Source organism: Salvia miltiorrhiza, chromosome 4 (assembly GCF_028751815.1).
Source record: "Salvia miltiorrhiza cultivar Shanhuang (shh) chromosome 4, IMPLAD_Smil_shh, whole genome shotgun sequence".
NCBI classification, from domain to species: Eukaryota; Viridiplantae; Streptophyta; class Magnoliopsida; order Lamiales; family Lamiaceae; genus Salvia; species Salvia miltiorrhiza.
Window position 1 is genome coordinate 35,103,812 of NC_080390.1, and position 15,188 is coordinate 35,118,999.

A 15,188-nucleotide genomic window follows, 5' to 3' on the forward strand; every position below is an offset into this window, starting at 1 on the left:
ATACATGCTTATGTATTTACCTTTTGCATGTAAGAGACAATGGTTACAGTAGATCCATTTTCAAGGTTCAACTCCTGTCTCAGTCAACAAAGAAACCATTTCCAATTGTTCTTATTTTCCTTACTGACAATTGCCCAAACTGTAGGCACTATACCATCATTTCCATCTCTCCCAAGTGCAGTGAGTAGTATCCCTTGGCAAACACCTTTCAAATGGCAGTCATCTAAACTTATAATTGGCCTACAACCCTTTATCCAATTCCTCCTACAAGCTTCAAACATCACAAATATTATTTTAAAGACTCTACTGCCATTTTGTCTCCCTTCTTCACTCAATTGCACCTCACACAATGTTCTTGGATTACTACTCTTCACCACTTAAATGTAGGCAGGTAGGTCAGCAAACTCCTAGTTGAAACTGCCCTTAATTGTGTAATCACAATGTGTTTTGCCCTTATGCATTTGTAGTGACTGACATTCAATTTCAAATGCATCTTCACCTCATTTTGCATATCCTTTGTTGTGAATTTGGGATTCTTGTAGATGTTTTCCTTGAAATAATTAGCAAGATATGACATGCTTAAACTTAGAACTTCCCTTTGTCTGAAACAGCTTTGTTCCATGAACAAAGTTTTGATAGTTAGTCCACCATTATCCCCATCCTTAGAAACAGGCATCTTGAATGGGCAATTCTCATCATTCAAGCAAATTATTCTAAGTCTTGATGTCTCATTCTTTACAAACTTCAACTTATAGCCACATTTCACACCATAGTTATTTAAGGCTTCTCTTGCCTCAATCACATTTGCAAATAACTGCCCTAAATTGAAAGTTCCATCACCATTACCTTCATTTCTTATAATCTCTTTAAGTTAATTGCTCGGCTGATTCATCATCATCACCTTCTACATAACCATCATCTTCTTCCTCATCCTGACTTTGTGCATCTTCATCTTCTTCACTTACAAAACCAATGGGATTAACATAAACTGTCTCAATATCCTCTATCCTAGCTTGTTATTCTCCTCTAATTTCTTCCACATTGTCCATGTCCTCTGCCTCCTCATCGCTCATAGTAGCCTTTGCCCCAACTCCATATTCCCTCTTAGTAGCCTCTGCCCCAACTCCCTTACCCATCTCAGTAGCCTCTGCCACAACTACATCAGCTCTCTTAGAAACCTTTGCCCCAACTCCCTTACCCTTATTAGTACCATCTGCCACAAGACTCACAACTCCACCATCATTAACTACACCCTCTGCCCCGAGTATTTCAGTGGATTCTCTACCATTTCCCAAGTTAGTTTCAATCTCTGTGGGCAATAGAGCCCTAGTAAAACATGTAGGCATATGGGTGTATCTTCATCATCAATGAACAGGTCTATCTCCTTGAAACCAAGGGCATCTAGATATTGAAGCACCCTCTTACAATAAACTTCATCCTTAAAAAAAAAAAAAAAAAAACCCTCTTCAACTTCCTTATCAGGATCCCAAATGTATATGCTTTGGGATTTGGAAACCCTAGTTCACTAAACTGATTCTGGATACAAGAATATGGCATTTCCTCTACACAAGCCACTACTTTCTCCAAATTATAAGTTTCAAATAGTCATTTATCCTTCTTCTCCCAAGTCACACCAAAATGAAAATTAAATTCCTTGCCATCAATCATACTGTTACAATAAAGCAAAAACGAAAAAATCATAAAGGATTTTACCGAAAATCAATTACTTGTTCATAATGATCAACCAAACAACATATTGACAGGGAGAAGTAATTTTTTTACTTACCTTTGTTCTCCTTTATCTTCTTCAGCCATTGCATGCAAACAAATCACCAAACTCCAATTTTAATTCCGGCGGCGATGCGAACTAGCAGAGAATATGAGAAGTCGAAGGGTTCTTTTTGGTTTTGGTGTTCTACATTGAAGGAGTATTGGTTCTCCCCGGGGTTTAAACGGTTAGTGGGGTCCGTTTGCAAATTAAAAAAAAATATATTTATTGGATGGCCGGTTAACGGACGTCTGAAACATGGACGGAAAATTTTTAAAAACAATACAATAAGGTCAGTCATGCCACTTACGATTCGTGGAGGATGAAATTGAAAAATGTGGGCGCCAACCTTGAGGGTTTATTTGCTATTTAACCCAAAAAAAAATTACAATGGGTATGAAGTGTAGCAATTTAGAAAAGTGGGAATAAGTGATATTTCTATTGTAAAATGTGGGTAGTTTAGAAAATCTCCCTTCATTTTATTTTGTTGAATGTGGATTCCTCTCAATATATATATATATATGGAGTCAATCATGTAGATCCCATCCCTTATAATAGTATATAAAGATCTTAACTAAGGACCACATCATGTGTGTATGTGGCGTGCTAGGAGAGTGACATGTGGCAAATGCCTTCAAAGGCAAAATACACATAGGGGTAAAATAAGAATAAAAATTTCGATAATTAAATAAAAAAAATTAAAATATACTATATATATATATACATATTTTACCGAATACCGTCGTCAAAATTATGCATATAATTGAACACCAATATGTATGAAGGTAAACACAAATATGCATGACGTTGAATAAAAATATTCATGGGAAAACATATATATGCATAACGTTACATACAAATATGCATAGAGAAAAACATAAATATGCATAATGTTACATACAAATATGCATAGCATTATTCGACAGTGAGAGACACCAGAGGGTTTGCATTCCTATCCATATTTCTATCTAACGTTATGTATATTTGGATTTATGTTTGTGCATATTGGTGTTCAATTATATGCATAATTTTAACGGCGGCGGCGGAAAAAAAAAAGGATTTTCGATAATTTTTTTTTTATAATATCCGAAATAACTATTTTACCCCTTTTTTTTTTTTTTTTTTTTTTTAAATCTTGAAAGACTTTGGAAGGTTTTGGGAGGCTGCTGCCACGTGGGCCCATTGTGTTGTTCAGATTTGGTCTTATCTACTATGAGTGGATACTACATGATCTCACCCACATATATATATATATATATATATATATATAGGGGTGGGCTACCGTGAGAATACATCTTAAAATAAGAAATAAGAGCAATTTCCAATGTATGAATTTTATGTAGAATACGTATGAATTCGCTGTATAAAGGTATAAATTGTGAAAAATAATTTTTTGCTACCTTTGGGATTCGAACTCAGGACCATAAATCTATCCAACAGGGTTACGAATCAACTGTAGATCTTGATCATCTAAGGGTTGGAAATGATTCTTATTTTATATCTTAAGAAGTGTACTTATTTTAGTCATCCCCTATATATATATATATATATATATATATATATATATATATATATATATATATATATGTATCCCCTCTGTCCCCCAAACATCTTCCTAAGAGAGGGTGACACGTGTTTTAATAAAAGTTAGTTGTGTATTAGATAAGTGGAGAATGGATCCCACAAAAAGTGAAGATTGTAAGAGTAATAATGAGTGTAATTATTTCCAAAAGTAGATTAGGAAGATCTTTTGGGGATGAACCAATATGTAAAGAGAGAAAGATGTTTGAGGGATGGATGGTGTATAATATTCCCTATATACTCCATCTCATGACATGTTTCTTTTCGGCACGGGTATTAAGGAGAGTTTTATTAGGAGGAAAGTTGTGTTTAATGTTATTGTTAATTAATCTTAAATATTGTTAATAAATAAAATTCCAATTTACTCCAAAATTCTATTGTTGCCGCCGTTCTAAACACCGGGGAGGCTAGCGCCGACGCCTTATTTGTCATTGTCGACTTCTCCACCCGTATCCACTATCATTCAAACAACCAACAATTATCAAACACTACTTCAAACTAAAAACAACAAAGCAATCAATTCCTAATTTTTGGAATGGAAAAAAAAAAAAAGAGAAATCTTTCAACAATGGAGGCGAGCCCTAATTTGGGCCGTGGGAAAAGAGGATGGAGGCGGAAGGGGGGAAGCGGCAAGGGTAGAGGCGGGAGGGTAGAAGCAGTGAAGGCGGAGGAGGGCTGAGGCGACGCGGGGGTGGAAGTAGTGAAGGCGGAGGCGGTCAGGGTAGAGGCGCAGCGCCGACTGAATTCAGCGACACAACTGCCTCTATCGCTGCCGCCGGAAACACCTTTCCGTCCTGCCCTCTCTCTCTCCCTTCCCTTTACAACACTTCGGCGACCCGATCTCTATTAATCCTAGCCCCTAGCCCCCAGATCTCATCTCTGTTGTTCAAGGGGGAGGTCGGTGCAGATCCAGAGAAATTTAGGAGGCGCAAATCCGGAGGAGTCGGAGGTGGGGAAGGCGGGCGCAGATTCGGAGGAGGCGAAGGTGGAGGAGAAGCAGTGGAGAGAAGTGACCGAGTGAGAGAAATTTGGTGGGAGAAGAGAAAGTCTGGGATGAAAACTTAAGAATTAGGGGGAGAAATAATTAGGGTCTCCTAGTTTAATTAAAAATTTAACTAAGCGTTTGTTATAGTTTAAAAAAGAAAATAGACTATAAATATTGGAACAATCTGAAAAGGAAAACAGACCATGAATAATGGGACGAAGAGAGTATATATTAATATGGACGTTAGTGTAGACAAACATATTTAGAGAATTTTCCTTTGAGGAAATAACTATATTTTCGAATTTATTTTCACCATCTTCTGTTTTCAGAGTTTCCCTGATAAAACCCTCGCGCCCTTACCTTTTCTCTTTTCACTTCTCTCTCTCCACACGCACACACATACACACATTCAATCAACAGACCATCCCACTGTATGGCCTCCTCTCAGACCCCGGCGGAAAACGCCGACATCCCCGACGTACAACAAGTGCCGGCTGAGCTTGCCGAGACCAAAGGGGAAGAAGATGCTGAAACAGCCACGGTCGAAGCTCCAGTGACGGAGGCGACCGCGGTGGACGAGAAGGATAAATCTTTGGAGGAGATGAAGGCCAAGTGGCCGGGCTGGCCGGGATACTCCGTATTCCGGCTACTAGTGCCGGTGCTGAAAGTCGGCGGCATTATTGGGCGGAAGGGAGATCTTATCAAAAAGCTTGTTGAAGAGACCCGCGCTAGGGTTCGTGTGCTCGACGGCCCCATCACTTCGCCGGATCGCATTGTAATTCTCCAGATTAGTTATTTGTTTGTTCTTGCTACCTTCGTACTCCTGTGCCAATGGTGCCTGTTAATTTCAGTTTTTTGGTTTTCATGTAGACGTTTCAGTGGTATTTTCTGGATTTGGGGCTTTTGCATGATCAATTAGGGTTTGGAATTGGTTGTCCTTGCTAAGGATAGTGAAGCCATTAATTTTCTAGGGTTTTAATTGGGGATTATTAGAACTATATCTTCTCGCTTCCTTCTTGGAAAAAAAAACAAATTGAAATTCACATGACACTAACCTGGGTGCCAGCAGGAGCTAGAAATTAATGTCTCGAACTTATAGTTGTTGCCTGTACGGCTGTAGCGTAGATCTTGGTAACCTTGAGGCAGGAACCATATCATTGATTTTTACTTTGTACATAAATAGATGCAAAGTCTACGAAAGGTTAATTGGTGACCATGTGAGTTGCAAAATGGCTCATGAAGCTTCAATCTTGTTGTTTTAAATTAATGGTGCTTTACATTCCCGCCTTTTTATTTGTCGAAGAATCTTATATACACATATATATATAGGGAGAGGATTAAATGAGAATGAATCTGTAATGTTAGATTTTCAAATCCTATGGTTGATATTTATCTAGAGGGGTCAAATTTTTACATGAGTTCGAATCCTGAATCCTGGAGGTAGCGAAAATTTTATCAATTAATTGAATTCCATTATGTGGTCATTATAAGCAGCTTATGCACTATATACTACTTACTAATGCATTATTCTTATTTCTTAGTATTAAAGATAACTTTCTTAGTGTAATTCATCCCCTATATTATATTATATATATATATATATATATATATATATATATATATATATTGAGAGAGAGAGGGGGGGGGGGAGATGGGAATGTACAGCACTATCAATCTAGAACAACAATATGGAAGCTCCATGAGCCATTTTGCTACACACATGGCAACCAAGTAAGCTTTCATAGACTGTGCATCTATTAATGTACACAACTTCGTCTATGGTAAACTTTACACATTCAATGTGGGCACCTGGTGTATTTTGTGTAATCTGAATCACCATATGAGATCTAAATAGTGCTTGGTGCCTACGTTGGATGCGTAGGGCAATTTACCTTCTCTCTCTCTCTCATATATATATATATATTCTTAAGCTGGATTCAGGTATCTCTGTTTTTCCGTGGCAAAATTGTGCTATATTTCTGATGATGTAGACAGTATCCTTTGGAGGCATTTTCTTAGACTCCTAATCGTATTAGCCAAATTGCACCACTAGAGTGTTTGCTTTTACCCCAAGGTTTGATTAGTTGTCAATATTCCTGTTCTCAGAGATTTTACCAGATTGAGATTGTTATTTCAATTGTGGAATTGATGACTGGTTTGCACCACAAGACAATTTTTATCTTGGACATCGATTCCACATGAAAGTGTGGAATGTTATATAAGATTAAGAGGGGGGTCAACACTTTACCTTTGACCGTGGTTTTGGGTTAAGTTAGGGCTCCCTAACTTATATGTCTAACTATTTGGTCTGACCTGTTGGATCCGGACATTTATGGGAGAGGGCTACCTGGTGAGAGTGCTGCACGACTCGGGCTCGCCTGGGTTGATCGAAGGCTCCCCACAGTGAGAGCCGTCCGTGGATGTCCAGTCTTACTGTGGGATGGATTGTTATGATATCCCACATCGATTCCATATGAAAGTGTGGAATGGTATATAAGAGGGGTTCAACCCTTTACCTCTGACCATGGTTTTGGGTTAAGTTATGGCTCCCTCCCTAACTTATGTGCCTAACAGACAGCACTCTTACTATAGAGAAATCCTCAGACTAAAACTCCCTAACTTATATGCCTAACAGACAGCACCTGATTGGTTGTTCATTCTAGATTGGAATATTAATAACAGTAAAATTAAATTCCTTCATTGTCTGACAATGCAACCTTTAGTATGTTTTATTTATGAGCAGCTAGCAAGTAGCAACTTTTGCAGATATACTCTAATGGTCATGACAGTGTAGTAATTCTTTACATGGAGTAAATAAGAGCTAGAAGATATTTTTTATAAAATAAAAGGGATGGTCTGGCTTATTTGAGTAAGCAGAAAACAAGCTTGCAATTGAAATATTCTCTTTTTGATGATGTTTTTAGGTCTGGTAATAAAAATCCAGTTGTGTGTTAATAGTAGTTTATTCCAAACTACTTGGAAGATATCATGATGTTTTTCCACAGTTGGTTTTTAGCTAATCTTTTCCATTAACTTGTAACTTTGAACTTGCCAATTCCAGGTGTTAATTTCTGGCAAGGAAGAACCTGAAGCAGCATTGTCTCCAGCAATGGATGCCATAATAAGAATTTTCAAGCGTGTTAATGGTCTTCCTGAGAATGATGGTGATAAAGCCACTGGTGCTGCATTTTGTTCGATTCGACTATTGGTAGCGTCAACACAAGCCATTAGTTTAATAGGAAAACAAGGCTCCCTGATCAAATCTATTCAGGAAACAACTGGTGCTTCTGTCCGTGTGCTTTCGAATGGTACAATAATATCTTTTCATCTTATTGATTGCGTCATTTTTTGATGTTGTTATCAATCTACTCATTGTTTTGGGAAGTGACTTAGTACCTCTCTGTTGCTTTCCAGCCTCTTGTATATTCTGAGACTGAGAGTGAACATATCTTCATTTTTTCAGTAGCACAATGTACTTTATTTTCATTTATCTAAATTAACTTCTTGTGCGTGTGCATTGAAAATTAAAAATATTGTTGAAGGAAAATCTGAACTCTCAGGAAGATATCATAGATACGGTTCACAGTTGTAACTCTCTTGATTAGACATTTCAAATATCAAAGCTTTTCTTATTGAGAAAGTTTTCTCACAATCCTTATCTGGCAGAGTTCTATTGTGATTTGCTTTCTTTTGTTTGTCTTCCACTCCTGTTTAGACAATTTCCTACTCTTTAAGATGAATAAATTGTCCTCTGTATTTGTGGTTGCAGATGAGGTACCAACTTATGCCAGTTCCCAGGAGAGGGTTGTTGAGTTACAAGGGGAAGCTCAGAAGGTTCTTAAGGCATTGGAAGCTGTCGTAGGTCACCTGAGAAAATTTTTAGTGGATCAAAGTGTTCTACCCTTATTTGAGAAGAGTGTAAGTTAGTTCCTACTTGGGTTAAATATGGGTGAGATCACAAGTTTATTTTAATGACATCTCTCTCTACATGCAGCATAATGCACCAGCGACTCAGGAAAGGCAAGTGGACGCTTGGTCTGACAAGACATCCTTGCATCAAACACCACAGGCCTCAGTAGGGGTTGATTATCCTGCAACGTTGAAAAGGGAATCACTGTTTCTGGATCGGGAAAGCCAGATGGAATCTCATATTCCATCCTCTAGACTACCATTGTATGGGCAGGAACATGGACTTGTGAATCGTTCTTCATTAATAGGGCGTTCCGGAGGACCTGTTGTGACCCAGGTTTGTTAACACCTATATTTTCACTTGCAACTCTATGCACTTTATTCGTTGAAGAACATTGGTAATGCCCACTAACCTATAAATTTCTTATTTGTTAATTGTTTATGCAGGTTGCACAGACCATGCAAATACCTCTTGCATATGCAGAGGACATTATTGGTGTTCAGGGGACAAATATTGATTACATTCGACGCAGTAGTGGTGCTATTTTGACTGTGCAAGAGAGTAGAGGGCTACCTGAGGAAATTACTGTGGAAATAAAAGGCACCTCTTCACAAGTTCAAGCAGCTCAACAACTTATACAGGTAGATATTTTGTGTTTCTGTTAACTCTTGCTGCTTTTATCATTTTCTCAGTAACTCTGGGTAAACTCTTTCATAGCTAAGACAATTACTGTTGTTCTTTAATGTGATGATTTCAAAGTTTATCCTTACTGAAGCTTAGTTGTTTATTCTAGGGCTTAGGACCATGGGTACTTTTTATTTATGAAATAGATTGACTTCTGATTTACATCATGATTGAGAAGATGTTTTCTCTTTATGATGCAGGAAGAGAATTCATAGAAGCACTACTCTTTGTTTTGTTTGTAATGTGTTATAGGAACCCAAACAAACTCAAAATACTAAATCTATTAAAAACAGCTCTACTCTGAACTTCCACTCGTCGTACCCTCCTTCCTCCATCCTGTATATTTATATTTTTCTTTTATCATTTTAGTTCCCTCCTTTCTCCCTTCCATGGGAGTAATTCTCTTCCAATTTTGGTATTAATCTTCTTCCCGAGTAGAAGATTTGTCTCCCCTTCTGTTGGAGTCTTTCATTTGATAACATTTTAAGATTTTGTTTCTTGGGGTTTGCTTGAGCAATTCTGAATTTGAAATCTAGGTTCCTTCCTAATGAAATTTGTACATAAGTTGGATCTCTAGTTAGAAAAGCTAGCAATCTATCCACTAGTGGTGCGAAAGGAGGCGGTGTGCCAAAGCACAAAAGGTGCCAGGCATTGAAACTTGTGCCTTCATAAGCAGAAGGTAGACTCGGTATCAAACGCTGTGTCCTTAAGCAATCAAAATTTATTATTAACATGGTCAGTCACACAAAAATCTTGCCTAGTTTGCTTCTCTCCAGGTTTATCCCAGACTTTTTTGACCCTAAAATAGATTTTCAATACCCCCATTTTATCCCAGAAGGAATAATTGTTCCCAAAACAGATCTTCAATCCCTCCCAAATAATCATCCTGAAATAAGGGCCCTTATATACTATCATCAACCAATCCAAAAACTCAATCAGCCTAAACTAAGGGCTTACCCCCGCTAGTCATCTCTAATTTGTGCTTGTGAGTGCATCTAAGATATGCTTGTATTTTCTTATTTGATGTAAAGCCCTGGTCCCACGGGGAGGGACTTGAGAGTTATATCATAGAACAACAGCTCCATTAGCAACTACTTGGTACTCGTCTTGCTTTGCCAAAGTGGGTAGTCCCCTTTGTATAAGCTTTCACTTTTCATTCTCCAGACATTGGAAATTCATTTGATCTTCGTCAAAAATGTTTCTAAATAAATAAGCGTACTTCACCTCATTTGATCTTGAAAGATTGTTTTTCTTACCACATCAAATGGAAGTATGAAACTTCTAGTCCTAGACTCCTATGTGTTCTATTAAGTTTTCATGGATACTTTTTCTTTGTCAGATTTCATACTTGCGCGTAACATATGAACTTTATGGCTTGTGTATTCTTTCATGGATTCTTAGTAGTTATGATATTATATTGCTTTGTTACCTCGAGTACATTCATTATGATCTTGTAAAAGAATTATGTAAGGTAACATTGGGTAGGTTAATATTGTGCAGGAATTCATCAGTGGGCACAGAGAGCCAGCTCCCGGAAGCTACGGCAAGCTGGAGTCATCGTACTCTCGGCTGGGAGGCGGGGGCAGCTCGTACTTGCCGTCATCATATGCAGGACAACAGCCTTACGGTGGATATGGATCGTCCGGGGCAGGGGGATATAGCAGCTTTAGGCTTTGATTTGATAGGTTTTCTTGGCGGCCTTATCTGTGTATTAAAATTTCATGCTTGCAGTTGCTGCTGCTAATGGTTAGTTAAGCTTTTTTTTTTTCCAATTTGAGCCGTAAAAAGATTTTGTGGCCTAATTTTACGGTAGCCAAGGATATATCTCTGTAACAAAGTAGAGAGGAGAAAAGGGTGTAGTTGTTTGCTATCAGTTTCTAAATTATAAAAATGCATATTCATTTATATGTTGTTATTATATGACAAACGTTAGTTTCAGCATATACTCTACGGAAGATTTGCATTTTCTGATTATGTGATATCACATTTATAATAGATAATGTGCATTTTTTGCGTATGTTGTGCGCTTGTTATGACAAAAGTATCTGTGTGATGTGTTTATGTTAGAAAAAGGATAACAAAGGAAATTAATGTACTTCATATGTTCCAATATTAATGGTGTGTATTTCTTGTTGATATTTTGGGTTATAATTAGGGTTCCATTAAGAATTCAATTAACCTAACTATATATATTCCTAACAACACGCTTACCTAATTATTTGGCCTCTCTCTCTCTCTCTATTTTAGTTGCATCTAATCCTAGCGTTGGTCTCCCTAGTTCATATTTAACTTAGTGTCGCCTTCTTTGGTTCGTATAACCCTCTCTCAACTCGTCCTTATTTTGAGATCGGCCATCGCAGTGCTGCCTTGTTCACCATAAACCATTGCTGTGATGAAGTCTAATTTGGAGTTATATCTGAGCGGTGATCGTAGTCAATTGACGACGCACTCACAGAGGACACCAATCGGCGTGAATGCGATCGAAGCTTCAACATGGTCCGAGAACTCATCTATTGCCGTCTCTCTTCTGTTCTAAGTCATGGCTAGCGGTAGGCTGGTGGTTCTTGTTCAAAATATGCATAATTACACTTCCACCTTAAACATGTTGCTACGTGACTCTCTACATGTTTTCTAGGCATAAATTCAAGAAAGAAAACACAAAATGCAATTGAAAATTGCATTAATAACCTGCGAATTGATGAAGTCCTAATTGAGTTTTCTTCAAGTTCAGCCATCCCCCTTGTATACCTAATTTTGCTGATATGTCTTTAATCTTATCAACTATACCTCTGTCAAGAAGATAGTCAATAGGTTCTCTTACTAAACCCGCTAGTTTAATGGACGAGTGTCCTGTCTGGTAAAAGCATCCTTCTTCATATGAGGTATTTTGTAGCAGTTTTGTCCCTTCACCTTTATCTCTCAAACATACATCCTTCTATGCTTAAGAACACTTTCTTCAAAGTTATTATAGATAGTTTATGAAAATATTTCTCCACTACATTCACTAGTGAATCAACATTGAAACAAACTGATTCAGTTCAGATGCTATTTTTCTTTTTCTTTTTGAAATCTAGTTCAGATGCTTTTAAATGGCCCTAAACCAGCTCAAATCATTGGCGTTGGCATCTGATGAGTTACGTGATTGAAGTATTTGCTTTATGTTGAAGCCATCACCATTTGTTGCAGCCCTAAAATCAAGGTCATTATCCTTTATGTGTGGTCTTGCATTGTCTTACTTAACGTAAATCACTTTACTAGCAAATATAGGCCACTTTAACTTGATGATTGGAATAATCTATTGGCAATAAAGACACGTTATTTAAGGTCATTATCCTTTATGTGTAGCCTTGAATTGTCTTACTTAATTTAAATCACTTTACTAGCAAATATAGGCTACTTTAACTTGATGATTGGAATAATCTATTGGCAATAAAGACACATTATTTAATGCTCTAATTTTGGTGAATGTAGTGTGTTAAATGCAATAAATGTTGCTTTAAAAAGTTGATCACTATTTTTATAGCAACAAAAATTACAACTAACACATTATAATATAGCACAAACAACAAGCATAGTATTGTATCCACATGGACTGATATGACGAAAATACAATAAATAATCCTAACAAGTACTAAATCAATATCCAGTCAAAAGAGCAGAAATATGATGAAAAACTAGAAACTAGACTTAAATACTGTAAATAAATAAAATCAGATAAAAATCAAAGATATAAAAGACTGATCCTAGGGAATGTAATTTCACTTTTAAATCTACACAATTAACCTATTAATCCAAATTAGCAGTTTAATACAGGCATGATGAAAGTTCATAAAACTCACCAGATACTCTTGCTAGAGCAATCTATGACAATAGATTAATATACTCTCTATCACCCGTTAGTTTCAAGAAGAAACATACTCTCCCAAATTAAAGCACAATAAGGATAGCTTCCTATGATCCACCTACCTCTTTTAGGTCTTAAGGTTAAAATTATATCACACATTTCTAGATTGGCTAGACAATTATCTCCATTGGATCTTAAACTAAATAACTAAACAACAAATTATTTGGAGTGATTGCCTTACTCCCACCATATTTGTTTTCCTGTGATGTCTGTTTTTTTATCGTCTTCCTGTTGATTGTCGTCTCCAGTTGCGGGGCACCTCTCTTGCTTCCATATGTCTCTGCTGTATGTCTCCTCAGTCTGAGTCATGTCTGCATGTGTTCCTGTGGAGTGAGGCTGCTTGCATTGTGTGGGCTCATTTTGACTTTAGGTTTCCTTCTATGCACACATCTTTTCACACGAGCACCGATATTGCACGAAGATTAGGTCACTGGCGGCGCGCCTTCCCCAGGGAGGACAAGCGACATATTTTCTTTTTGATTCCTTGTTTGATTATGTGGTTCATTTAGACGGAAATGAATAGCCGTAAGCATAGAGCTATTCATTTTCGTCCTTCTCACGTGTTTTCACAAGTTTCCCACAATCTTCGGCTTCTTGTTGCGGCGGGAACTCTCAGTGACATTAATTGGCGTGGGTGTATTCCACTAGTTGATTTCATGCTGCCAGCTTCTCCTGTGAGGAGGACCCTTCGCTCCACTATGGTGCGCTGGATCCTTCCAGATTCTCCGTGGGTAAAACTGAATACTAATGGTTCTTATGATTCCGGGATGCAGCATTGAGCCGTTGGAGGCGTGATTCGTGATCATGCGGGAGCTCTCCTTTCTGCTTTCTTTTCACCTTGCATTGTCTCTTCCAATTTTGAGGCTGAGTTATTTGCCTTGCTCGATGGTCTTAGACTGGCTGTCTATTTTTATGATCATATTTGGGTTGAGTTGGATGCTGCAGCGATTATGTTGCTCATGTCTGCGGGGCGGCATGGTTATGCTAGTATCCGCTATACTGTTGCTTTGATCCGGCAGCTCTCTCTGCATCGGCAGGTCCGTTTTACTCATATCTATAGGGAGGGAAACCGCCCTGCTGATTTTATGGCGAGACGAGGGCTCCAGGCTCAGGAGTTATCTACTTTCAATTGTTTCTCTGCTCCTAGGTATTTCCTTGCTCTGGTTAGGATGGACCAGCTTGGTTATCCTAACTTCAGATTCCGTGTCCATGATGATAGGTAGTTCTTTTAGGTTTGTTTCTTCTTTGATGTTGTTTGCCTTGCCTATTAGGGGGAGCCATTTTTTGGCTAGCCCTTTGGCTATATTTTGCATGTTTTGCTTGTTATTTTCCCTGTTGTTTGTTTTGAGTGTTGCCACTTTTGGGCAATTTGATGGTTATTTACTGGTTGGGGGTCTGCCTAATCCCTCACCCTTCGGGTGGCTTTCTTTAAAAAAATAAAAAAAAATTATTGGCCGGATAAATCCACAAGAAATAAGCACCGGAAATTGTAAGTCGTAATGAATTTATAGTGAAATAATAAATTTAAAAAATACTCCCTCCATCCCACGAATTTTGACACGTTTTCCTTTTTGGGCCGTCCCACGAATCTTGACACATTTATACCTTATCTCTCTTACTTTATCACTTTTATTACCTTCTCTCTCTCATACTTTATCACTTTTATATTTGATTAACTACACACTTAAAACACTAATCTACAACTCTTTAATTTTTGTGCCGAAACCAAACGTGTCAAGATTCGTGGAACGGATGGAGCATAATTTTTATTTATCCATGGAATTTGATCATTTGAAGTTAGGATCACCAATTCATACAACAAAGATGATGATCTACTATATATCTTCATAAATCAATGGTTAAAAATATAATATCTAATTTACATTTTAAATCAACTTTATTTTATCTAGTCTTGTTTTATTGTTAGACGATCTGATTTTCATTTTTGTACAATAATTGCAAAAATATGCCAACTTCATATTTTTTTCATTTTCTATTTAAGGTGAGGTCTCACTTTATATGAGGTCTTCGTGCTTGGTTTATTTTGTCATTTTAGTCTAATATATTTTATTACTAGTACATCCTACCGTGCGATGCATGAGAATAAATTCAATAGCAAAAATGTTATAAATGCAATAGACAAAATATTAAATTTAATAAGTATCATGTAGTAATAATATATTATAATGAAAAAAAATTACAATAAATATAATATTAATATGAGATTTTGTTTTCATAAATCGATTTAGGCATATACAAATTATAGCTTTACGTCTGTTTAACATGTAAGGTGCGTTCTCTTTAGTTGTAAATTTATCATGGGAAAAGGAAGAATAAACAAAATTTCGCCCTTTAA

General features: G+C 37.3%; 1 protein-coding gene across 1 annotated transcript; it reads left to right on the forward strand.

Annotated features, from left to right (window-relative positions):
• Window positions 1-4,603: 4,603 nt before the first annotated feature.
• Window positions 4,604-10,833, forward strand: LOC131021321 (RNA-binding KH domain-containing protein PEPPER). The gene is made up of 6 exons (XM_057950455.1): window positions 4,604-5,109; window positions 7,396-7,642; window positions 8,104-8,252; window positions 8,329-8,580; window positions 8,691-8,885; window positions 10,429-10,833. Exons 1-6 carry the CDS (start codon window positions 4,768-4,770, stop codon window positions 10,603-10,605), a joined length of 1,362 nt encoding a protein of 453 aa, XP_057806438.1. The 5' UTR covers window positions 4,604-4,767; the 3' UTR covers window positions 10,606-10,833.
• The last annotated feature ends 4,355 nt before the right edge of the window (window positions 10,834-15,188 follow it).